Below are 24,867 nucleotides of genomic sequence, written 5' to 3' on the forward strand. Positions count from 1 at the left end.
TCAGATTTGCTTGGGTATATGTAAATGAAATAGATACATATAGTCTTAGATTGGTTATCCTATAGTTGATGGTTATCCTCGACTAAATATAGATAATAGAAAATCCTTTTGTCCCTTCTATTTTTTTGACTGTCATCAAATTAACCAGTAAAAAGGTTCAAATTAGAAAGTGTCCTTTTCGGCATTTGGAGAAAATGGAATACATATAATTTTCGCTGCGTGTTTATAAGATTAGAATTTGTATTTTCTTATAGGAGCCCAGTTAGAAATCATATCCAATTAAGCTATGTAAAAATAAAGACTATTCCCAATAAGAATATTGCTTGTATTAGTTCTCTTAAAAATTGTAGATATCCAATTGCACTGTTCCAATTGAGCATTATAATTTTCCATTAATCATTTTAAAATGCAACCACCCTCTCCAGTGCAGGTGCACCTATCGTCGTTCTTTTGTTTAAAATAAATCAATAAAAGACGTTGTACTTCACTGTCAGTCTGTAACCTTGATAAACATTATAATGTATGCTATTCCCTAGGGGTTGCAGTTTTAATGTTCTTTCAAAAACATTTTTAGTCAGTATTTTGACTATCCCTAGCAAAACTCGAATACATTTTTCATTTTAAAATTAAATTAAACATTGTTTTTCCCTTCATCTAGTTGAAAAGTAATTTTATAATGTATTCTTAATTTAGATTTAAAACTTTTTTTTATTTAGAATTAAACGAAGAGAGCAAAAAGTCTGATAACAAAATGATACTGGTGGCGACATCTGTAGAATTGTTATGGCACTTCGCGTGCCTTGGAGTACATCATACAGAAAACCAATTGCGGTAGTAATTTTATGTTTAGCACAGAGATGGCAGTATTTTTGAAAACTTAAAAAATACGTAAAAAGTTAAATGGCATTACTTTTTATATTTTCTCTTATATTAGGAGTTAGAATTTATAAGCAAAGTAATTGTCTGACTAGCTTACTAAAATGGCTTCGTCAAATTAATAAAAGTTAGCATAGAGCAAAACTGCTACATATTATTGCTCGGTCGTTAAATTAGTTTAAATCCTGGCGTAGTCACGCTACGCCGTAGACACTACGCCGTAGTCTACGGCGTAGTAGGTTAGTTTAACTACGACCTCAATACTATTAGAAATGTATGTTTAGAATTTTATTGAATTGGGGTATGTTTTTGTATGCAATGTTTTGTTTATGTTCCAAAGTCCTCCATAACACAAATGAATGAATGAATTATTTAGAAAGTTCGATTTACCATCAATGACAGTAAAAACTATTGTTAACATGTTATATAATAATTTTATTTACAAATTCTCAAGCAAAATAATAAAACATATTATTATCAAGTACTGTAAACAATAAACTTAGTATCTAGTTATTTAAGGTAGATTCAAATTCTCATGTTTACCTAGAAATAAAATTGTACCTTAACTAATGTTAACTTAAAATTAGTCTTATATAAATATAATCAAGTCATATATTTTGGCTTTCGTATACAATATGTATGTATAGTATTATTATATTTTGGACGTAAAATGTATAGTATCTGGCAAGTTATCATTGAGATGTCCACTTCCAGTTGGCATAGTGCTCGTACTTGTGTTCACGCTCAATGTAGCTTGGTTCGTTTCCCGATTCGTCATTATTTTCTTGATCCTGTAAAATATATTTTTGATAAGAAATGTAATATTGTCAAACATTTGTCTTGCTAGTCATAACTTTTGCAAGCACCAATCTATAAATGAATAATTAATTAAAATAAAAAAAATACTTATTTTAGGAACTAGTTCAAAGCTTGGAGAATTTGAATTTTTCGACACTTGAATATCGTAGCTTTAACTGAAAGACTGCTGTACAAAGTGCCATAATTATTTGATAACATTATAAACAAGCTTTACCTCCTTTTCAAGCACAAAGCAAGCAGCTTGTTCGCGGGAGCTTCGGCTAGCAGCCACAGCAGGAGCGCCATCACACAGCCCCAGAATATCACGCCCGCTGTTGAGTTCAACTGGGAAATAGAATAGTAAGTTTAAGGATCATGGATTTTATGTTATGGAAAAGAGACAGATGGTTGCTGACGATGTTGGCTTTAAAAATGTCTTGATTGATGTAATTCATTTAATGGGCTTGACATTTCAGATGATTTTTTTTTTATCAATAAAAAAAGTGCTCTTTTACTCCGACCACAAGTCCGTCATGTTAAGAGATTCAATAGGCCCCTTTTTTATAACAATTATATGAAGGTTCTAGCGACCATTTTCACTCTTTTAATTATCCATTATAATGATTAAATCTTGAATCGAATTCTTTTTCTTATTTAACCAATCAGTCTTGAACCTAATCCTATTTACTTTATCAAACCAATATCCACTCGAAGTGAAAGTCAAATGTTTTTATTTCAAATAGGTCTTTGCAGGCTCCTATGAAACGTTAGACTAGTTGCACGGTTCCAAAAACTCATCCTCCGAGCCTTTTTCCCAATCATATTGGGGTCGGCTTAAAGTCTAACCGGATTCAGCTGAGTACCAGTGCTTTACAAGAAGCGACTGCCTATCTGACCTCCAAAAACTATTCGAGCAAATACTGACGATCTCGAAGTAGTCATTGTGCTGCGGGTTGCGCGTGATGAAGACGCCTCGCGTGATGAGCAGCGTGTGCGTCAGGTACAGGCCGTACGACAGCCGGCTCAGCGGCACCCACGGGTACCAGCTCAGGAATGACTTCACTAGAGCTGGAAGATTGTAAAAGGGAAAAGAATATAACAACATACAAACATTTAAGTTAAGAACCTCTTCGGTTTTGCGAAGTTTCTAAACTAATACCCGCCATATGTTCAGTTTTACATGAGAAAAAATAGCTGTGCTGTTGAATTTCATAATGTTTTTCAAACTCATGTTTCGGAAGTGGCATATTTTCACTGAGGAAATAAACAATTTTTTTTCGTATAACAATTGTTTATCATGAAAATTGAACGTGGAAATTCATTGTAGGAAAACTAATGTTCATGTTGTCGGTGAAATTGGGTCTCAACTTTTCCTCAAACGAAAATATGCATTTTTCTACATGGCATCTATCTAGTAGCACGTCAGTTACGACTATATATTTTAGCCTTTGCTGTCATCAATGTACCTTATAACTCAATTCAAAAAGAATCATGAAATACTCAAAACACTTACGGACATGTCCAAAAGAACAGCACAGTACTAGCAAGGCGACGCCACAGGCCCACGCCGGCCTGTTGAGAGCGGCATACAGAGCGCCCTCTAGCGGATAGTAAGAGCGCCACAGGAATGTGCTGCCTACCACCATCACTACTAACATTAGTGTTAGCGCTGTGCAAGTGCCCAGGACTGCCCATTTCTGGAAAATAGGTTTGTTGTTGTATGTTGATGAAAATAAAAAGGGTTTGGTGAGAAACTTATTATGAGCTTATTTAGCTTTCGTCACATCTTTGATGAAGTGACTGTAGTCAAGTGGGACAAACAAGCTTTGGAAGGTTTTAATGGATTGGTTAAGTTTCAGATACTACTTAACTCAAGCTTTTTCCAGTGATTGCTGAATTTTCCCCAACAGCTAATACTGTTTAGATCTTGTATTTGAAGTACCTAACCGATGGTAGTTTCGCAATAGATCATAATCAAATGATTTATAGTGTGAGTGGGGAAAATAACTTTCCTATTTGCTTTTAATAAAGTTGAAAAACTTAAAGCTCACCTGTCTAATCCTATTAAGATTGCCGTTATTACTGTATGTGACGAATAGGTAGCCACTGTAGAAGCCGACAAGATAAGCAGCGTATCGAGTGTGGCTCTTGATGTATGAAACATGGAACTCCTTGCTGGCACGAGGGTCTATTATGAACCTGAAATGTTTGTCATAAATTTTACGACTGAGAAATAATAAAAAACAATATTATTTTTAACACTCGTTTAGTAGGTCGACTTGTATGCAACTAACAACATGTACAATGGAATCTAAGGTTATTAATTTAACCACCTTCGAATCAGTACTTCTAATTAAATGACAATACAATAAAATGATACTGTCGAACTGATCTGATAATGGAGCCAGAAAATATGAATTACGAACTGTAATTTCATAATGGATGCAAAATCTATGATATGAATGGACTCATATCATAGATTTTGCCTCTAATTAAGGTCAAATACTCTGATTTAATAAGTTACCTGTTTTGTTACAGAAGGCATATAGAGAAAAAATGTAGTGACAATGAATTGTAAAGACTTAATAACACTAATCGCCTTCACCGATCGATGTGCAATTGTTTACGTCTAGGAGATTGCTAGATAATATTAATTATTTAGAGCAAATTGATTAAACGCTGCTAGACGACATTTATCAACACAATGGTAGTAGGAAATCCTCCATGATGCAACTGTTAAGGATTTCATGCGTCACATTCAGTGGAAAAAAAAAACATTTTTACAGACGTTTTAATTGCCAAATAAACCTTAAAGCTATGGAAGCAATGGCCTGTAAAAGCTATGTTTTTTATATTAACTCGCCAAAAAACTAACATAGATAATAACATTTTTATTTATTAGTTATTATCTTATATGCATAAATATCTTATGATATTTCTGGGCCATTGTTGCCTGATAACAAAAGATTAAATAATAAAAAAGTAGTTATTTATTTATATTTTATTTATTTTTTTATATTTATTTAAATCTGTTTTGGACAGCGACATTCGTCATAGTTAATTTTATTTATAGTTTATAAAGTCACCATACAAAAAGTCACATTATTATCAATGAAGGACGCGTTCGTGAGTTTTTGCTCTTGTCACGAAGGTTATTTCAAGCCGGGTGGATCATATAATTAATCACCACTGATCACACAATGACACACTGATAGTACAAAGGTACTATAAAAAGGTACTATAATACTGATAGTATAAAATATTTATTAAGTGACTAAAATGTTATTGATACGTCGCGTCGTAACTCGTCTAAAAACTCAAAATACATCGGACTTTATTTTTTGATTTGCGGAAAATTCAGTAAGGTAATATGTGTAACTTATTTGTGATTGAAGTTACATCCTGATCAATTAACACTCTGTCAAACAATACTGAGTTAATAATTAGGGATGTTAATAAAGTTTATACTTAACTAAAATAATCATTCATCGTTCATTTCATAATCAAGGTAAGATTCCAAGTGCGTGACAACATACTAATGAAGCGCAATACAGATTATCATCTAATTGTAAACGGCTCATTGTAATGGCGGAAGACACGCTTCGTGAGATGAGAGGAAAAATGCCGAGATTTTTCCATGAATTCCATTGAAAGAATATTTCTTATGAAAAATTGATTAGGCTGCAACCTATCCCATTAGGTTATTGCAGTTTATTAAACGTTTGTCAATATGGTTATTGCTCTTTTAGGATGGATTAGTAAAGAAGTAAGAAAAATAAGTAAGAGATTTAAAAAGAAAATTGGATAAATCTGGTCAAACATAACCCCATGGAGCGTTATAATGTTTAATTATTTAATTGTTTTATTTGTACTTGGTAGGAAACAAACTTATTTGAAATGTATTATTTATGTACGATCATTTACATGAGTCATTAGGTAGGTATACCTACGATTTGTAAATAGTAAAATTGACAATCTTCTTGGCTTCTTTTACTTAATAAGGAAAACACCCTGACCATACTCAACAATTTCCTAGGTAGGTAGCACAATCTTGTTAATTACTATCTCGACCTAAATAATTGCAAGTTGCTCTTTACTGTAATTATAAATGCTCTGACTACTGGATTGATTTAGGAAATAACATCGACATTTGCAAGTATTTTGCAAAACATAATAACTTTTTAAGTACAATAATTTTAAAAACACCTCTATCAAAGGTAACTAACACTTAATAACAATATGAAGAATGACTGAGTTTTAGAAATCCTAGCAGAAAATCCTATAGGTATGCAACTTACAATATTTTTTAATTTTGGTACATATATGAACTGAAAATACAGCTACATACTTACTCAAACGTAAACAGTTGGACAGCAGACAAGTCATAGATATAGTTGACGATCCCCGGCAGTACCAGGGCGGCAGTGGTTACGAGAGCTGCCAACACCAGCCCTTGCTTCGGCAGGCTCCGGTAGACGCAGTATATTAGGACCGTAACCACGAAGAAGTGAAAGTCACAGTATAACAAAACCACTTACTCAAACGTGAACAGTTGGACAGCAGACAAATCATAGATATAGTTGACGATCCCCGGCAGTACCAGGGCGGCAGCAGTTACGAGAGCTGCTAACACCAGCCCTAGTTTCGGCAGGCTCCGGTAGACGCAGTATATTAGGACGGTCACCACGAAGAAGTGGAAGTCGCACGGTATATACCATGAGACTACTATGCACTGGAAAATACATATGGATATTCATATGCTTAGGTACACAACGTTACACAAGTAAATATACAAAAAAAAACGGTTATTTTTACTGATAGTTTTTGAAATGTCGATGTGTCGAAATCGATATCGATGAGTCATGTTAGTTACACTATTTATAACTCGTTACGAAAAAAACAGGTAACACCGATTTGGATGAAAATTGGCGCGGAGGTAAGTAACTTAGAACCAGGAGGCAGACATATGGTAGTTTTCATATCTGTTGGGGTACGGGAAGTAGATACTTAAGTATGGATGGGTGAAACCGAGGGCGAAAGCTATTTTACTTATATTTTTTTATGCAATTACAGAAATCATAAGATTATAAAACTACTATAAAAATAATAAACTATAAAAGTACTTACAATGTTCTCAGTGTCGATATAATTGTGAAGCATAAGGAGGTTGAGCCACCAGTTCTTCCGACATTGTTCCGTTTCGTGTGAGACAGCCTTGTGCCACAGTGGGCCTGTACCCGTGTAAGGATATACCGCACACACGTAAAATATTACCACGGCGAAAGCGACCACCAGTCTGTATGTAAAATTGCACGAAATTAACAAACACAAGTTTCACTCAATACGCAAAAAACATTACTTTTAGTTTAAAACCTGATAAAAACAAAAAACACGTGTTTAAAACTATGTTATAATAACAATCAAACTTTAAAATCATATTTTGCCAAATGAAAACACTAATTTAATTTCGATTACGCAACAATAACCCAAATTCAAATTTAGAACCGCTGTTTTTTTTTTTCAAGCATACATAGTTAAAGGCTATATGTATTTTTGTCTGCTATTTCAGCCAGTCAAACGAAGTAAAAAACAATAAAATCCTTCTTGTTGAATTTTATTTTTAAATGCTGGCCATTTTTCACCAAAAATATCGGATGCCATTTAAAAAGATGGAATTTTATTTTTAAGTCTGCATTCGGCCAGCAGTAATTTGAATTTTGAATGCAAACTTTTTGCGAATATTTCTGAATTATAATGCGACAAATGTTTTTATTTTACAAGACTCACCTTACGTATCGTTTCAGTATGATGAATAGAGGATTTGGCAGCCTTTTGAATCTAGCAATATTAGTAATGGTGAGGAACCCGGATAATAGGAAGAATGTGTCCACAAAAAGATCGTCATGGAGAATAAGCAGACCCAGCGGCGTTTGGACCTCCTTTTGGCAAACAAAAAATACATCGTTAAAGCCAGTGTAGAATATTTTTTAAGTTTAGTTATGATGAAAATACAAACCTGATCAGAAGTCATTCCATCACTAATGGGCCCCGAGTTAGATATCCCTATCTGATGGTCCAATACTATGAGGCATATCGTAAAGAACCGAATACCGTAGAACACTTCTATGCCTTCTTTCTTCATTCTCAGAAGGTCAAGAGCATTCTCTTTTATACAGAATGACTGAATGAAACCAGTTCCTGAAAGTTAAATTTTAATATAAGTTTTTCATACATTACTGCACTAGGTTATTTTAAGATGTAAAATAAATGAATCTCTCACTTCTTGAATTAGGGTCAAGTTCCTTTTGTTGACAGTTCAAATAAGTGCAGATTAGAGCTATGACTGTTATGGACCCCATTACGATGCTGCAAAAAATATATTTATCAAAATATGGCTTCCTTCAAGTGAGGTTTAGTGAGGTGAAGGACAATTTGTACAGAGGAATCCGTAGATGAATTCCATTTAAGAGATATGACAGAAGAGGTTATCCAAATAAGTGCGACAGTAAGCAATACTGACCAGATAGTCAGTGGGTTGTCTAAGGGGTGGTCTATAAGAAATATAGATTTAAACTGGATAGGCACCGCTTTTCATTCACCTCTCAGAACTATTTATTCTCAGAGAAATAAACTATAAAAGAAACGGATAGATAAAATTGGTATTGTTGATGGAGAAGTGCATAGTTTAGAAGATTTTTTTATTTACTTAGATAATAAAAACAATCTTACAAAAAAGCATAAAACAAGGCATCATATTCCATCTCATCATCCCCACTCTGGCACGGCTCGCTGATGCTGATGTTCGCTCTCATGCCCGCCGCGCCCAGGTGGCTGCGCGCGAGCATCACGGCAAGAAGACGTTCGACAGTACGCGGCGCGCACGCGGCGGGCACGCACGCGCCCCATGTTAGCTCGTTGAGGGGACGAGTGTGGGGCGGACGATGCTGAGTTTAGGAACCATGATTGTTATCTTGATATCACTATTTGTAAAATTAATTTACGTCTAGTTAAATTATAATCCCTGTAACTAACTTTAGTGTACTTAGCTCTGCTCTGCGATGCCGTGAGAACTGCATGAACCCCAATGAAAACATTGCTTATAGTAATTACTGTGTTCAGTACACACTTCAATTAAATTGATACATACGCCTGATCTTGTTAATGGAATAGGTAATCAAGGTACTCGAAGGAATTGATCCCCCAATAGTATTGGCAGTTTCTTTTACAGTTCTGTGTTTCTTCTTAACCTCTTAAAAAAATCTAATTAGAACTAAATAATAAAAAAATGCTGAAAGAGGAAATGGCGCAAAGTAAGAGATTTAACTAGAGAACGTGCATGCTTCGATATTTTTCACAAGTGTCAATTTTGTAGTATTTACTATTTACACACCAAAGCCACGATGTTTGCTGAATATTTTTAAAATAAATCAACGGCATGCTATTAATAATAATTAGTTTTCCCATTTTGTTGCATGGCATCATCCTCCCGACTATTATTACATTGTTCTTTAATTTCAATTATTAAAACCGAACATGCGATATTTGCATATCTAGCCGATAAAACTACGCAGCGGCATCTCAATCTCGACCCTTCTTTATTTACTGTCAAAGTTAATTCTGCTGAAAAGCAGCTAAGAATAGTAAATAGTAAAGTCATCATAACCATGATATTGTTTTATTGAGTACAATAAATATTCATACGGTAATGTTATTTACTATTTTATGGACTTGGATCTTTTTGAGATAATTTCTCTTTACTACTGCTCAATACAATTCTTGTGTTAATATATAAACAGTGTTTATATATTTACAAGAATTGTATAAAAAACCTTGTATTCTCAAGATTTTTAGTCGAATTTCTACATGTAGCTGATATTACATTCATCATGGGGTTGATTAACCTAGGAATAATTTCTATAAATTTCCCATTCCACGACACCCACTATCATAATACCTACTAATAAACAAAAAAATAAAAGGTTTCTAATAGCTCACTCCTTACCTCAATAAAATCCAACGCAGATTGATAAGGGTAGTACGGCTTATCAACGCGTCTCCTCACAGCTTTATCGGTTCTTTCTAGAACAATCTCAGCCAGACAGTACTTAGTCTTCAGCTCCGGATGGGTCTTAGACCAGGGAGCGTTCATGCATTGGTCGAAGTTACCCAGTTGGTACCGATTCCCGAATAATAGGCCTTGAGGCTCTGATGCTTGGGAGTCCCAGTCTGTGTAGAGGAAATTTATTAAAATATTGAGATAATTTACCCTAATAGTTACCGAGTTTCGTTTGCTTTCATATTTAGATTAGTTAGATTTCGGGGAACACTCCAATAGTTTTCCAATAAGAATAGAACAAACTTTTTTAAAATCTCTTAAAATTCTCACATTGCCATCATTATATATTCTCGAAACTGCATTATTTGTTAAAACTAACCAGCACTTGTTCACTAAACTGTCGGATGTTAGAAAAATATATATACATATATACATCAGCTGTGTCACACGAGATGTAAAACATCTCTCATGCAGAAAAGTTTCTTTGGCGTCGCTCCGAGAATCTACAATAAAATTCCAGATGAGGTTAAAATACTACCTCTCCATAAATTTAAGAAAACATTGCAAAAAATTCTAATTGAGAAATGTTACTACACGGTCGATGAGTTCTTAAATGACTAATTTAGATTTTGATATAATTTAATTCTAGATGTAATTGTAAAAAATTCTTATTTTACGTAGTACGTAGTCCAAACTATATTTGTACGTCTCACCATAGACAGAACATAGCGCACTATTTTATTTAATTTTAAGATCTACACTTTATGTATACCTATGTTTTACAAATAATAAATACTTTGACTTTAACAAAATGCCACCAGGCTTTATAAAACTCAATATTTTTCTTTTAATGAGGAATGAATTTCAGGGCTAAATTAATAACATCTTGTACGTTTTGTTTCTAAATATTTACGGAGCATTATATTACCAAATACTACCTTGGTTTTCTACATTGAGTTTTTTAGAAAACCCAAAAAACGAATAATATTCCAGACGATTGACTTAAACTAGCCTATTTTTTGTTTATTTCGTAATAATCATCTTTTATCGATCAATTTACAATAGCAAAATAAATAGTAATTAAATCCGTACTCTCAGAAATTATTGTAATTTAATTTCTTCACAAAAACAATAAATAATTTTGTTAAACACAAGAATGGAAAACAGTGATAAGGGCAGTAGCTGTCCAAGAGGCACACAAGTCTTACAAGTAATTATACTGACCCTAATACGTTTTCTCTTTAATATAACGTGGACTTATTTAGATAATTGAATTTAATTAAACTTACCCCAAACAGCCCAAAGAGTAAAATTCTGCAAGCCATGAAGCAAACGGTTGATATGATTGAAACAAGGCTCCTCTTCAGCAGTCCAGTTCTGATTCTTCAAGGCAAACAACACATCATCCAGGTACACACTAGTTTCACCATCCTGCACTTTTTTAGGAGACTCAAGCTTTTTCTCACTTAATTCCTTAGCCATCATATTTCGCGTTTCATTTTCTTCAGGCAGTGTCGTGGTCGCCCCATCACTTTGTTTGGAACGATCAGTAACATGACATTTAATTTTATTTATTGCTATGATTCCGAGGAATATCAAATAAATGTACTTCATTGTTTATTTCTACTGTTAGGTTGTTATTGGACTGAAGCTGGGATGCGTCTGTTAAGATATAAAAGAACAACATTGCATAATCAAAGTCAGGCAATGATTAGCCGGTAATTAGTTTCCATTGTGGTCACGGTACTACAGAATGGGGCAAGTCTTTGGTGTTCACTGATTGTTGTTGAAACGTAAATTAATTATTCAATAGCCACAACGTTGATTTATATTGATTATTGAATTAAAGGTATCTGCAGTTTTTTGTCGCATTTATTCAAAGGACGTTGTAACGCGTGGTTAGGCAATGAACGAAAATATTATAATAAAACAAAAGTATGTATTTAATACAGAAATACATGACACAATGACCGTTTGGTGCAAACATGCACGATGACCGTTTGGACAAAACGGACGATTTGTCATAATTATATTTTTATTTACCGATGAAGTACTGGAAAACAAACTTAAAACCGACCAGTGAGCAGCGCCGGGTCGCATTTTTAGTATATCAATGGAAATTACACATATAGTGATAATGTCGTTTCAGTTCAGCAGACAGCCAAAGAATACCCCATTTTTATTCTCAAGTAACGGACTAGGAGCGCTTAACGGTAAGTACAATGCACCCCACCACTTGCATTTGGTTATATTATTTTCTGTCTCATCAAGTTTCAACACATCCAGGAATTTCAGGAATACTATTTTTAAAACAATGTTTTTACCAAGTTTACAGTAGTTAAAAATGTATGTGATGTAACAGTAGTCCTTAACATTCACTAGAAATTTTTCTTGACCACAATTTAAAGAATACTTTCATAAACAAGCCTTACAGATAATGATCTGTAATGTTCGCGAACTGGTGCCTTTTAACCAAACTTAGCATAATTAACCTATAAGCATATTAACCTCTTGTATGCCGCTAAAATTAGAGAACAATAGAAAATTAATTGTGGCATTCAAGGGGTTAATTTGGCTTGGATATCACATAAAATGCCCAAATGCCGCTGTATAAAGGCCATCACCACTTGGCATATTTTTGGCATTTTTAGATTCATATAATAAAATGATAGGAAAGTCAAAACAGTCCTTTAAATATATTTTTTTAAGAATACTTGGGGGGTGATTTGTAGTCGATTCTGAACCCAAATATGTAGTTTTTAGAAATTTTGTCTGTTTATCTGTTTGTCTGTATGTTTGGTCTCAATTATGGCCACCGATATCTGACACAGGGTCCAAGTTACGGGTGCTGGTTAGGGCTCCAGAGACCGAAACCTTCGAACAATAAACGCCGTTTTAAGGAGTACCACCCTATGAATCTGACCCTTAATCCAACCACTTCTTTATTTTAGTTTACATTATTACCAAAGAGAAACAAATTATATTCACGCCATCTAGTGCGTTTTTCGAGCATCAACAGAGGGCGCATGTAGGCCAGTTACCAACACACCCTTACACAAAGGGGATGAAAAGCCGGTAGACTAGCAATGCAGTGGGTGAGTGGGGTTATTGGCTGTTGTGAAATGAACGTAGGTACAGATGGCGCTAATATAGCGGCGAATATTTTAAATACCGTAGAATAAATAAAAAAAACAAAGAAATTCGTATGCCTACACGACACGACAAAATTAAGTTTAGTCTGACATGCTTTAGTTGGTTCTTACGTAGTGTTAAAAGTTATTTTTTGCTTTTTATAGAGTTTAGCATTTTTTACCTTTTGTCATAATAAGTACCTACGTACTTTTTTTGGGTCGGGGTTTTTTTTAATTTATAATTTAATTTTAGATTATCTTAATTTGCAAAATGCAAAACGTAATTTAAGTGTAGCTACAGATATGTACAAACACGTACCTATATATTATCGTTTTCCTGGAAATGAACCTATTCAACTAACAGTATACAATACAATGATGCTAAAATAGAAAAAGCTACGTCACATGGTATACAAAAATATGAAAACAAAACGTTCATTAAAATAAAAAACCATTGCAAAAAACTTGACACTTAATTTTTGACAAATAGTTACATAATTATATTTTTAAAATAAATGAGAACCATAATAGGTTTGAATCTTTTTTTAGTTGTTCTTTTGAAAATTAAATCTAATCTGCTCACCGTTAATGAATTCGGTTTTTTAGGATTTTTAAATAATGACGCATCTATCGAGTAATTTGATTTTTACACACATTCAGTGCATCTTTCGTAATTATCTTTGATTTTTGGATCCATCGATTGTTAGAAGAAGCGCATTGTAGATCAGTTAATGTTTTAACGACCTACTGTTTTAATATAATATAAATACATTTAACGTCCTTATAACATGTTCTCCAAAAAACGCTAAAAACATAGGTACGTAAAATAAAATGCATTCTGGTTTTGCATAATTTATTAATTTATCAATGTCTAATAAATATCTACATACATAACTACATTTTCTACAGTTTCTTAATATCTAGTAATTTTGAAAATACAATAAGTATAAATTACATCTAAGTGCAAATTACATCTAGTATAAGGTACGAGAGTGCAATCTTCCTACTTCTACGTATTTTTTTAAGTACATAACCGCAGGATAATAAATGCTGACGATTAGAAAGTAGGTAAATAACTAATTATCTGTTAACGATATTTATGTGAACTATATTTTAAAAAATATTCAGCCATTTCATTGACATACATATATAGATTGAAATATAATACCTGTGCTCGTACTAAGTGTCACTGAAATGGTTCAGAATTAATATTACCATTTTTAAACCTTTTTTGATATCGATAACAATTAAATGTTGACATGAACCTTTAATAGGGTAGTGTCCAGGGTCGAAATAATGAAATAATATTTAGTCCGCTTTTTAGATAATCAAAAAATATTGGATACGTATTTTTTCTTTTTTTAATTAAACTCAAAATGACAAAGATAATACGCTTCAAAAATTAGGAGTGGGGGCCTTTTACGTCACAGTGTCCTGAAAATTGTAGCACTTTGTGACGTCACACTCAACTTTAACACGCTATATCTTAACAAGTTCTGATCCAATTTAAAAAAGAAAAAATACGTATCGCTTAATTTTGGACAATCTACAAGACGGACTAATTATTATTTTTTAGGAAACTAGCCTATTATTATTGCTAGATCGAACAGGAAGCTACTGACACAAACAAGTATCTAAAAGTTGCCGTAAAAATACCTGACCTAGCTAACTCGAATGTATGTATCAGATATGTAGCATGTAGCATAAGTTTTTACAATGCGAGCAATTGTTTTTGACAGTTTAAAGGATTTAAGGTAAAATATTATCTATTTAGGTTATCTACGACATTACTTAAATTAAAATGATAAGATACAGAAAATCATAAAGTACAAAATTAACTAAAAAATATTTAATTATTTTCTAAAAATAAAAATCAAACACGCAAATGAATGCTAACTCTAAAAAATAATGATTTCGACTGTATAATTCAAATAAGTTATAATATAATTTAAATAATAGGTGCACCTATTAAATACTTCTCTAATAAATAAAATATATTATTCAAATCTTATAAAATAAATAGCGTTTTTCTTAATATTTACATCTTTGGAACGCGTTTCATAGACACACTGACTAGACTTTACTCGTTGAGATAAATCTTTCTCTATTCCATAAATAATATCTATGCTATTCTTAAACTAGGTAAATATATTATTATTAATTTACTTATCATTTGTTATAAATTCCATTTTATGAAACAATAACAAATAATAATGTGAATATGTAGATATTATATTAATTTATAATTTAATAATTCGTGTAGATAACAGAATTTTCTTTTAAGATATGGTTAATTTGAAGTCTTTCGACCTGAAACGGATATTTGAACCGTATTTAGTATATTTTGTTGCATTTTATCGATAAAGGGTCACCGTATCGTCGTTGCATGTTTTTGAATGTGATACATATAATATTTTTTCGTTGATTTTTGCTTCTTTGGTTTCCTAACATCTTGACTAGAGGTCCATTTTAAAACTAGAAATGTGACTAGGGAAATAAAGAGATCGTAAATGCTTTTTATATATGCCTGCTTAGGCACTGACTAGATGTTTAATATATTTATTTTATGATGGTTTGTGACTAGATAAATGCGTTTTCTTTGGTTTATCGACTAAAATATAAATGACTAGTTGATATTAAAACTAAAAACTAAAAAGCTAAAGATTTGGTTCTTGACTAGAAACCATAGTGACTAGATTAATTAATTTTCAATACTTAGGTCCACATTTTGCAAAGATTTAAAATAAAAAATCTGTTGATGATATATTTTTTAAATGACTAGAAATAACTGACTAGAAAAATAATAGAGATCTAAAAATGATATTTAATAAGACTAGAAAATAAGATTCTTGACTAGACAAGATTACTAAATTAAATCTTAAATAAAAAAACGACTAGATATATTTTCAAAGACTAGATTGGAAATTTAATTATTATTCTTTAATTTTGTTCTAATTATTTTTTTTTATCTAAAATAAAAAGTGACTAGATGATTATGTAGAAAGACTAGATAGGTAAAAACTAAATTATTATTTATGTTGTAAATAATATTTTCGTATACACTTGAGATCAATACTAAAACTAAAATAAAGATGACTAGCTATTTTTTTCCTTATTTTTTTCTATATTTTTCTTATATGGAACTAACTGAAAATAATTTCCTCAACTATCAACTTTGTAAAATCTGTTTCACATGATGTAACATGACAGTCCCATGTCCCAGATACTCAATACTCAATTCCTATGAACCGCCTTCGTTGAAATAGTAATGAGCCGTAGTGGCGGCACTAGATGCCAACTGGCGATGCCGCGGTGTGCATCTAAAAATATGCTCAAGCTCCGATCGATGCCGGTGACCCTTCAAGCTTGCCGATCGAACTTAATGCCGATACTAACTTATTGTGTACTTATTTGCTGCTACGGTAAGTAAGTGATTTGGTTTGTAAGACTTTTTACTTTCGTGAGTTTAGAAATACGGTTTTAGTTTAGCTGTGTGGATAACTGGATTATAGGGCTACATATGGAGATTGAATTTCTATTTCGAATTAATAGTAACTTAACCGGCAAACTAATTTCAATATTGCTACTTACTTAGTTAATAGTGGCTAGACTACATCTGCTTACTATAATGATAATTTAATTTTAAAATACTTGATTAGAGACTTAAGTCGACAAAAGTGAATTACACTATACAATCTATATCTAAATGTACTTATCTCACAACAAATGTTTTACATTTGCATGAATCTAGAATTATAAATTTGGAATGTGCTGTAGGAGATCATATTCATGAATATTTACAGGATTTAATTAAATATAGAATTATTTACTAAACACACGTCAAGCCTATTTACAAGCAATACTTATGCGCCTATATTTTCAAATTGATATGATGAACAACTACCTATAAAACTGTTATAATGTAAAGATGTCTATTAAGAAAACGATTATTCGTTAATTTTTCTTTGAAGAAAAAGTGAAAGTATTAAATACTTCATGAGTTCAAACAGTGATGGCAACTTAAAACCTCTTTGATGATTTCGAATTGTCACTGGCCAGTAACGATGGTATTTAAGAAAAATACATGTGTGCGTCATGCGCATAGGGCGCGGAGTACGGGTAGAGAGCAGTCGCGACGGGTGCATACGACGGGAGCCGCGGCACGGGCCGCAGTACCCTCCGTCACCCGTCCATCACCCCGCCACCCCCTCCCTCATCCTCTGAGCCCGTGACGTCCAAACTTCTCGAATCTTCCGAAGAACATGATGATCCACATCTGGGCCGCATGCCCTCCCAACTCAACTCCTGTTGAGGAGGAGGGATTTTGTTCCAGAAGGTACTGAACGTGTTCTCTCGGAGGGCGTCCTGTTTAGAAAAATAATATTTAGGAAACAATTCAAAAATTTACATTACATCGAGCATATCTGCAGGAAAAACTCGGCAATAATCAAATATTGATGATTAGACTAATGAAAACTGAAGCTAAAACGAATTTTGAACATTGGCATCACCAGAATGTAAATAATGTAAACACATGTAACTTACCGGTTGATAAGCAGGATATTCAGCATGGACCTGCCGGAACGCTGACGGTTCCTTCTCAGGCTCATTCTCAGGCTGTTCGTGAGCTAACATGTGCTTCCTGAGGTACGCCTGTCTTCGGAACATCTTCCCGCACCTTGTGCAAGGGAAGCGACCAGTGTCGGCAGCTGGGGGCTCGCGTCGCTTCACTGCACCAGCTACTCGAGGCTTATGCCAGCGACGGTGAGATGCTAAGTTCGCGGGGCAGTTGAATACCTAGACAAAATAAAAATAAAACTATTGGAACATGTTCTCAACTTAAACTTCAAATATTGAACAGCAATAAACTTCGACAAAAAACAATTAAGTGTTATGCTCTTTATAGTTTACAAATTGATGATGCCCATTTGGGAGCTTCACGCAGATAAGTGCTAATATTATCTCGACACGCATCACCAACAACTCAATTAGTGAACACCCTTGTACAAACATTTCATGTCACCACTTGTAGCGGCTTCCCATGGAAATGTGCCAAGTGTACGAACCACCCTCAATTTACGTTCCCACGCACAAAAAATATACAGAATTATGGACCACCTATCTAATAAGAGTGATAAACACAATTTAATTGATAGATGACGAATGTATTGGGATGCTATAAAATTAAACGGGTGTTTCGTAAATAAAAGTTCACGTGAGAAAATTAAACTGATCGAAAGATCAGTAGGGAACATATCGTAATTGATTAATTGGAAACAGATATTTATAGATTATTAGGAATAATTGACGTACCTTATCGCATTCGGGACATCGGTATTCAATGTGCACGATTCTAGAGCACCGATGCTGCGCCAGCGCAAACGCGTCGCTGTAGAGTCGCCGACACAGCCTGCAGATGTACCGGCCCAGTCTGTTCTCTATCGCGGCTATCAACGCCTTCGCCTCGTCAGTCACTTCCACCACGTTAAACGCCGGATCAATGTCTCCCTAGAAAAAGAACAATTATGAACATGCAAGCCAACATTCGCAACTAAAACGATTTCTTATCACACCAACAATTACGCCTATTAAGTAATTCTATATCATTAACATTTTTATTACGTCTAAATTGACCGTTACAGTTCAGTATCTCAATTCAAAGGAAATATACTGTGGTATTGAAATAGCGATTTATTCTGGATTTAATATCTCCGGACACACCCCCGCGGTAAGCGTTGCGGCTCGCCCTTAGACCTGTTATTAGCGCAAAACACAGCACAATACCCGATTTCGTACCTGTTTAATTGCTAAAGCGATAAGGAAAGTCGCCGTGCAGCGCTGTAATGGTATGGTAAGAACGTCTAATTAATAGTTCCTGTGCAACTTTGCCATTTATTTTAGATACGTATGAGTGATTAGACTTTGTTTGCAGTTTGTCGGTAACGTTTTTATAAAATACATACGTGGTTTACGTGAAAGAATGTTATTGCTAGTTACCTTGCGTACGACTAGAGTTTCGTCCTCAGCTAGATCTCGTATGATGGTTCCAGAGACAGGAGATGTTTTATCTTCATCAAACATAAGCCTTCGGACAGCTTTGCTTTTCTTAGTTGGTTGTGTAAGTGGTTTCGGTGATTTTTTAGGTCGTTCCTCTAAATCTTTTATTTCAACAACATCAGGTGAACTTCTGCCACTTTTCGATGGCGTCGTCTCCTCTTCCTGCGGTAAGCAAGTTTTAAGCTCTTCGAAAAACTGTTTGGTAAACTTTAGTTTTTTAGCCTCGGGACTGTCGCTGTCGTTTGAGTTTTCATCGTCTAGTTTTCTTTTCTCTGTTTTGTCTTGTGATTCTTCTTTAGTGTCATTATCTTCAAAATGTCGGAATATTTTCGGAGATTTGTCTGGTTTGCCATCGTCGCTTGCTTTTCTTTTTTGTGAGGGTGGCGGCGTGCATGGAGGGGTTATCGGAGTAGTGGATTTAAGGGAGAGGTCGAGAGGTACCAGAGGTTCGTTGTAATAAGCCAGATATTGCTGCAGGAGTGTGGGATGCTGCTGTGGGATAAGGTCGTGGAGGTAGTTGCTGGATATGCGGACTGGTGGAGCCGCATATTGCTGGTAGAACCGCGATGACGTCAGACGGTGGAAATGTGGCAGAGCTGCTTCCATCTTCACTCGTTCAAAATATTGCAATCAATTTTCCGTTCAGTTATTTCGATGATCATTTTGTCGATCATCTTTGTTTGAATCCAACATTTTCAGTAAATCTGTAAAGAGCAAATATTGTTTATTTATGTGCTGATAAAATGAGCATTAATAAAGTAAAGTGCAGCTCGAAGATTGTTCAAGGGTCCGGCAAAAGGTACAAAAGGCGAGGCGTTGATTCAATTGTGGTCGAGTGGTCCAGTGATTGTGACGACGACAAGGAGAAAGGTCTTTTAGAAAATAGATGTTCAATTTCATGATTGAACTTGGATTTATTTGACCGTAGATTCAAAAATGCTAGCGTAAAGTCTTTGTATGGTTAACATCGCGTTTGTAGGAAGAGTAATATAAAAATTACTGAAAAATGTTTAGTTTTATTGCAGGCCATTTTGTAGGAATGCAATGTGAAGTATTTGAATGTGACTTTGAGCTGCACATTGCAGTACAACATGTAAGTTCCGTCAGGTTTCACACGCAGCCCAGGAATGTTTTATTGGTTATAATTTTTACTACTCGCTTTCATGCAATTCTTCTAATAGAACGTGAAATTTTATTCAAAGGTCCAGTTTATTTAATAGTCGTTTTGTTATAGCTTGATGAAACGCACATACATATATTCATTCCATATTCGAATAACACGCTTATACTTATAATTATAAATTGTAATACTGCATGTTATAACAGCACTAATGAAATTTTCAATTGAACAATTACAGTTGAAACTTTGACGCAATTTCGCACCACCTCCCTTACAATATAAACAAAATGTGACTTATTTGCCGACAGAAGATTTGCACGAGATTACACGTAACAAGCGAAGTTACCCAGTAATCCGCATCTACTTCGCAATCAGGGGTCGCGAACCCACCGTTAACTAACTACTGTCAACGCGCTCCCACGCTACGCCGAGGGTGCTCTACCCCTGTGATACGTTTCATTGTTTGGTTGGACCAAATGTACTGAATATGTTGTGGTTAACGGATGTTTGTAGTTTAGTAGGTTTGTTCTTTAGTTGATGTGAAATTAGGGGGTTTAATTGTAGATTTAAATGTTGGCACGGATTAATTAGTAGGTGTAGTGATACTTTTGCTTTCCTCAGCTCACTAAGTATCGTAACCAAAGCACGGGAATCAGGATGAAATACTTAATATGAAAATCAAATAGCGAGTATTTAGACGTATGAATCCTTATTTGAAAGCTTGAAGTTAAGAAATGTCTCGAACATAAACAATTCACAAATCAATCTAGTCCTCAAACTAAAAATATCTAGACCTCTATGCAATGAATAACCAGTAGTTATCTTCCATGAATCGATAAGTTACCTATTTCCAGCGTAACGATAATTAAAACGTTAACAAAGAGAATATAGAATACATTAAAATGGTCGGCTATAAAGTGAATATAATACGTACATTTGTGGTAAAGCTTCAGTAGCTTTGGGCGGTTTTAATAATTTGGTAGGGCGGCTGCGGAGGCGGGGCGCGCGGTATATTTATCAGCGGCTATATAAAATGTATATAAGCCTATATACTGATATAACCGATACTGATATAATTTATATTCATGGATTGGAAATGATTGTCCGTTTGAAGGCTTTTGTGACGTTTTTGTAGAAATCAGTAGGTACCAAAGATACCAAAGGTTCGATTAGGTAGGTTTTGAATAGGAATATGAAAAGGAATTAAAATAAAGAATAAGTGTTGAAGAGAATTGTTGTAACAAGCCTTTGGTTATTTTTATAATTAGTTATATTAACCGAAAAAAAAATTAAACTTTGTTTGTTTAAAAAAATACATAATTTTCTATCTAATTATTTATGGTTTCGTTTAAACACCTCAAAGGCATAAAAGTCACCAAATGTGTTATAATATCCATTTATAAAACCCATTAACACAAATTCTCATAATAATACCGAAATATTTGAAGTAGCGATAGCACAACAGATAAAAAGTCGGCCGTAGATCAAGTGGTCGCGTGTTCTATTCTAACCCCGTTAACTATCGAAGGGAAACCATTCGAAACATAAACATGATATGTTTATTTAAGGGGTTTACTTTACCGCTGGTTAAATTGAATACAATATATTATTGCAATAAAAATAGATAAGGGTTAACAGTAAAAGATATGGTAGTAATCGCACATTGACATTGCCAAAAGTTGTTCCGCAGTGACGAATTAGAATCTTATTAGGGATATTTGTTCTCTCAGTAAACTGCTGTAAATGTAAAAGAAACAAGAAGCCACAACACTAGAACAAATATGTTCGGACTCCAATCAAGAAGCTAATTACCTGGTTTGGAGTGCGGAGTCTTACTAAGTGCCGCAACGAAAGAAATATTATTAAAAACATGAAAATTTACTACACTATTTATTTTTAGTAATCACTGGTATCCAACCATCCTTCACAGGATTCTACTTATTACAATTATAACTTATGTAGCACTTAGCCACTATTGTAATAAGCATTGATTCTTTGCTCTTCCTTGTTAGAGTTCCGATTTCTGACAGCCGGGACCCACAAAAGCGTACCTAGATCGCCACCCATCCACAAACCAACCAAAGACAGACCAAAGTTCCCTCAATCTCACAATAAATCGAACCGTGCAGCTGTTACTTAGCCACGAGCTCCTCCGCTTTTATAGTACATTCAACTACGAGTATTAATTGTCTCGTCACTATCGTTACTGAATACTTTACTCCCGGTCATCAATGCGTGGAAACAAACTATGTTGGGATCATCTTCCAGACTACTGGAATCCAGATGAGTGCAAGTATTTTACATTGAGCGACGCCTATCGTCCTCACCCCAGCTACCATTAGTTATAAAACTTGTGATCTCTGAATACCCGTTATTATTGCCAATGATGGTCAAATGACTGCAGCCCGTGAAACGTGCCTTCCGAAACGCTTCGTAACTCGTAAAAAACAAGCTGGTCACCCACCCAAAGACAATGTGACCAAAGACCAAAGTTTCCTTAGCCTTTCAATTAATCGAACTATGCAGCTGTTTCTTAGCTATTCCGCTCCATAATACGGTCAACTACGAAGTATTAATTGTCTCGTCACTATAGTTACTGAATACTTCACCGCATGTCGTCCTCCCGGTCATTAAGGCGTGGACACACCGCCGGCCACTCGAGGTGTAACACTAATTATACGTAATTAACACCTTATAGTAACACCGGTTTCGTTAACGTGAAAATTGTCGGTGTCTTTGATTTGTTTTATTAATTATTCACGTTACTGTGAATTGGTGTGTTTTGGTATTATAAAGCATGAAATAACAGCTAGAGTTAAGTAATAATTACTTAGCTTTATTTCAATGTATTGCTTTGTACGTAATAATTTACTTCAAATGTATTAAAGAATTCCTAAGTATTTTCAAATCTTTAAAAAGACAATAAAAAAATCTTTAGAAACTTTTTAGCTGCTCCTTAATTACTGCTGTAATATATTCCGTTTACCTATGTAGCCAGCGCGCAGCGCTACAAGTTAATTCATTGAAGTCTTGCCTCCTATCGATGTAATTTTTTGCGGATTATCCAATATCAGATAACAAACCAGAAATATTTTGGGGTTGAATTTCCCCTCTAAGCTATTTCACCGAAAAGGATCCTTCAAGACAGCTACGGTTAAGCATCGTATGCAACATCTTTTCTTTTTTAAATAATGAAGCCCTTTCAATCAGTTCAAACCTATTTTCGTAAACTGTTCTCTCAAAACTCTATACTATCTCTATATCTATACGTTATATCTTCCAAAATATCGTATTAAATAACATATAATAGAACACATTACAAAATTATTTTTACATATTTTAAATAACGTAAATAGTAAAGTTGCCGGCTACGCTATCTCGTAGCCGACGTAGCATCTAATCACGGCTAGGGTATAACATGATATGCTACAACACTAGGGAGGCTGTGTCCGGCTTCTACTAACTTTAGCAAGGTCTACAGCCTGCTAGGCTTCGTGATAAGAAACGCTACGTAGTTTACGTTGTATAGATATCTAAGAACAAACTTTTTTTGTTTGCTACGTAAAATATTAATATTAGTTACGAAGAGTTGGATACAGTAATTCTCAACACAAAAAACCAATAAAGTGTTCTCAACACTAAAATGATACATTTATTTTTGAACGTATTTTAAGATTTATTGAGCATAATAACAACACCGTCGCAGTATAATTAATGAGATGTCGAGATACAAAACATTTAAGCACAAGGCAATATATTAAAGGATAACGCTTAAGTTAGTACTTTATATACTTAAATAAACAAAAATATCACTCGACGTTTTGTTGACCCCAAAACAACAATTAAATCAGAACAAGACGCCAATCACGGCCGTACGTAACGAAACGCAGGTGCGTGCGGAGGGCGTTACTATGGCGAAAACTAAATGCAAGTGACTCATACCTTAGCCTGGTCCTCTTCTGAATCACCGGCGACACCCCTGCACACAAAAACTTCAAAAAAAAGAAAAAACTTTTGAAAACCGAACTTGAATCTACTGACAGATTTGAAAGATGTCAAAATTTAAAACTTGAATTCGGAACTAGTTTTTTTTTCTAATTGGATTTAATAAAGGAGTTCGTAGTCAAAGTTTGTATATGCCGGTGGTGTATTTAGGGGTGCGCGGCAGTCCGCTCGGCGGGGCGGTCGGGACTGGACTGGCTGGCTGCAGCAGGGTGCGCGCCCTGCCACGTGCGGAGCTACCCCCGTACAGGGTGCTGTATTGTACTCTACACTTATTTTTACTTTATACCTGATTCGAAATTGGAATAATAATAGTTTTTTGTTGGTGGTGGGAGTTGGGGTACCTTGCGAGCTTTTCAACGTAGATTTTAGATAGGTTAATAAATGTTTACGTATTTAAAGAAAAAAATTACGCTATTGATATAAATCATTTTTAAAACTGTAAAAACTATGTATATTTAATTACAAAGTTATAAGTGAAAAAAATACTACTTACAGGTAAATTATCTAACACGGTATGTAAAAACAACGGACTATCTAAGCACCCGGAACCGTCTGTGCCCCCATGCACGCGCCACAAGTGTCTACTTGGGGTTTTTTAAACCTTCGCCTTGTAAACGATTGTAGATAAGACCCCCATGTCGGAGGTACCTCGATACTTCTCACTTTGAACTCGAAATAATCATACTTGCAGATGGTTGAATTAAAATGTAAAGGGGTAAAAGATAGTCGCTGCTTGAAAACAAGAGGTAAGGTTTTCGTTATGCGGTTTAGATTGAAGATCGAATTGCCAAAGGTTGGTATGGTGATTGATAAGGATGATTTCA

General features: G+C 34.5%; 2 protein-coding genes across 2 annotated transcripts; both read right to left on the minus strand.

The window, feature by feature from the left end:
• Positions 1-1,519: 1,519 nt before the first annotated feature.
• Positions 1,520-11,697, minus strand: LOC110379577 (nose resistant to fluoxetine protein 6). Its single transcript, XM_064039946.1, has 13 exons — positions 11,020-11,697; positions 9,677-9,900; positions 8,404-8,618; positions 7,955-8,040; positions 7,691-7,872; positions 7,462-7,613; positions 6,802-6,970; positions 6,213-6,406; positions 3,726-3,873; positions 3,188-3,371; positions 2,600-2,742; positions 1,910-2,019; positions 1,520-1,667 (listed from the first exon to the last, which is right to left on the minus strand). The coding sequence occupies exons 1-13, from the start codon at positions 11,342-11,344 to the stop codon at positions 1,529-1,531; spliced, it is 2,271 nt and encodes a 756-aa protein (XP_063896016.1). The 5' UTR covers positions 11,345-11,697; the 3' UTR covers positions 1,520-1,528.
• A 4,689-nt stretch (positions 11,698-16,386) lies between these two features.
• On the minus strand, positions 16,387-24,289 carry LOC110379585 (insulinoma-associated protein 1). The gene is made up of 5 exons (XM_021339310.3): positions 23,981-24,289; positions 18,859-19,622; positions 18,175-18,369; positions 17,407-17,658; positions 16,387-17,226 (listed from the first exon to the last, which is right to left on the minus strand). The coding sequence occupies exons 2-5, from the start codon at positions 19,522-19,524 to the stop codon at positions 17,044-17,046; spliced, it is 1,296 nt and encodes a 431-aa protein (XP_021194985.3). The 5' UTR covers positions 19,525-19,622; positions 23,981-24,289; the 3' UTR covers positions 16,387-17,043.
• Between the last annotated feature and the right edge of the window lie 578 nt (positions 24,290-24,867).

This window comes from Helicoverpa armigera, chromosome 20 (assembly GCF_030705265.1).
Source record: "Helicoverpa armigera isolate CAAS_96S chromosome 20, ASM3070526v1, whole genome shotgun sequence".
Lineage (NCBI taxonomy): Eukaryota > Metazoa > Arthropoda > Insecta > Lepidoptera > Noctuidae > Helicoverpa > Helicoverpa armigera.

Bases quoted from the DNA above. Each gene is read 5' to 3' on its own strand.
- LOC110379577 (XM_064039946.1), bottom strand. From the start codon at position 11,344: ATGAAGTACATTTATTTGATATTCCTCGGAATCATAGCAATAAATAAA. The intron at 9,901-11,019 runs GTAAGTTTAATT...TCCTCTACACAG, and splicing joins TACTCTTTGGGCTGTTTGGG to ACTGGGACTCCCAAGCATCA. The intron at 2,743-3,187 runs GTAAGTGTTTTG...ACAATCTTCCAG, and splicing joins CTGTTCTTTTGGACATGTCC to CTCTAGTGAAGTCATTCCTG.
- LOC110379585 (XM_021339310.3), bottom strand. From the start codon at position 19,524: ATGGAAGCAGCTCTGCCACATTTCCACCGTCTGACGTCATCGCGGTTC. The intron at 18,370-18,858 runs GTAACTAGCAAT...TTCTTTTTCTAG, and splicing joins AAACTCTAGTCGTACGCAAG to GGAGACATTGATCCGGCGTT. The intron at 17,659-18,174 runs GTACGTCAATTA...TATTTTGTCTAG, and splicing joins GATGTCCCGAATGCGATAAG to GTATTCAACTGCCCCGCGAA.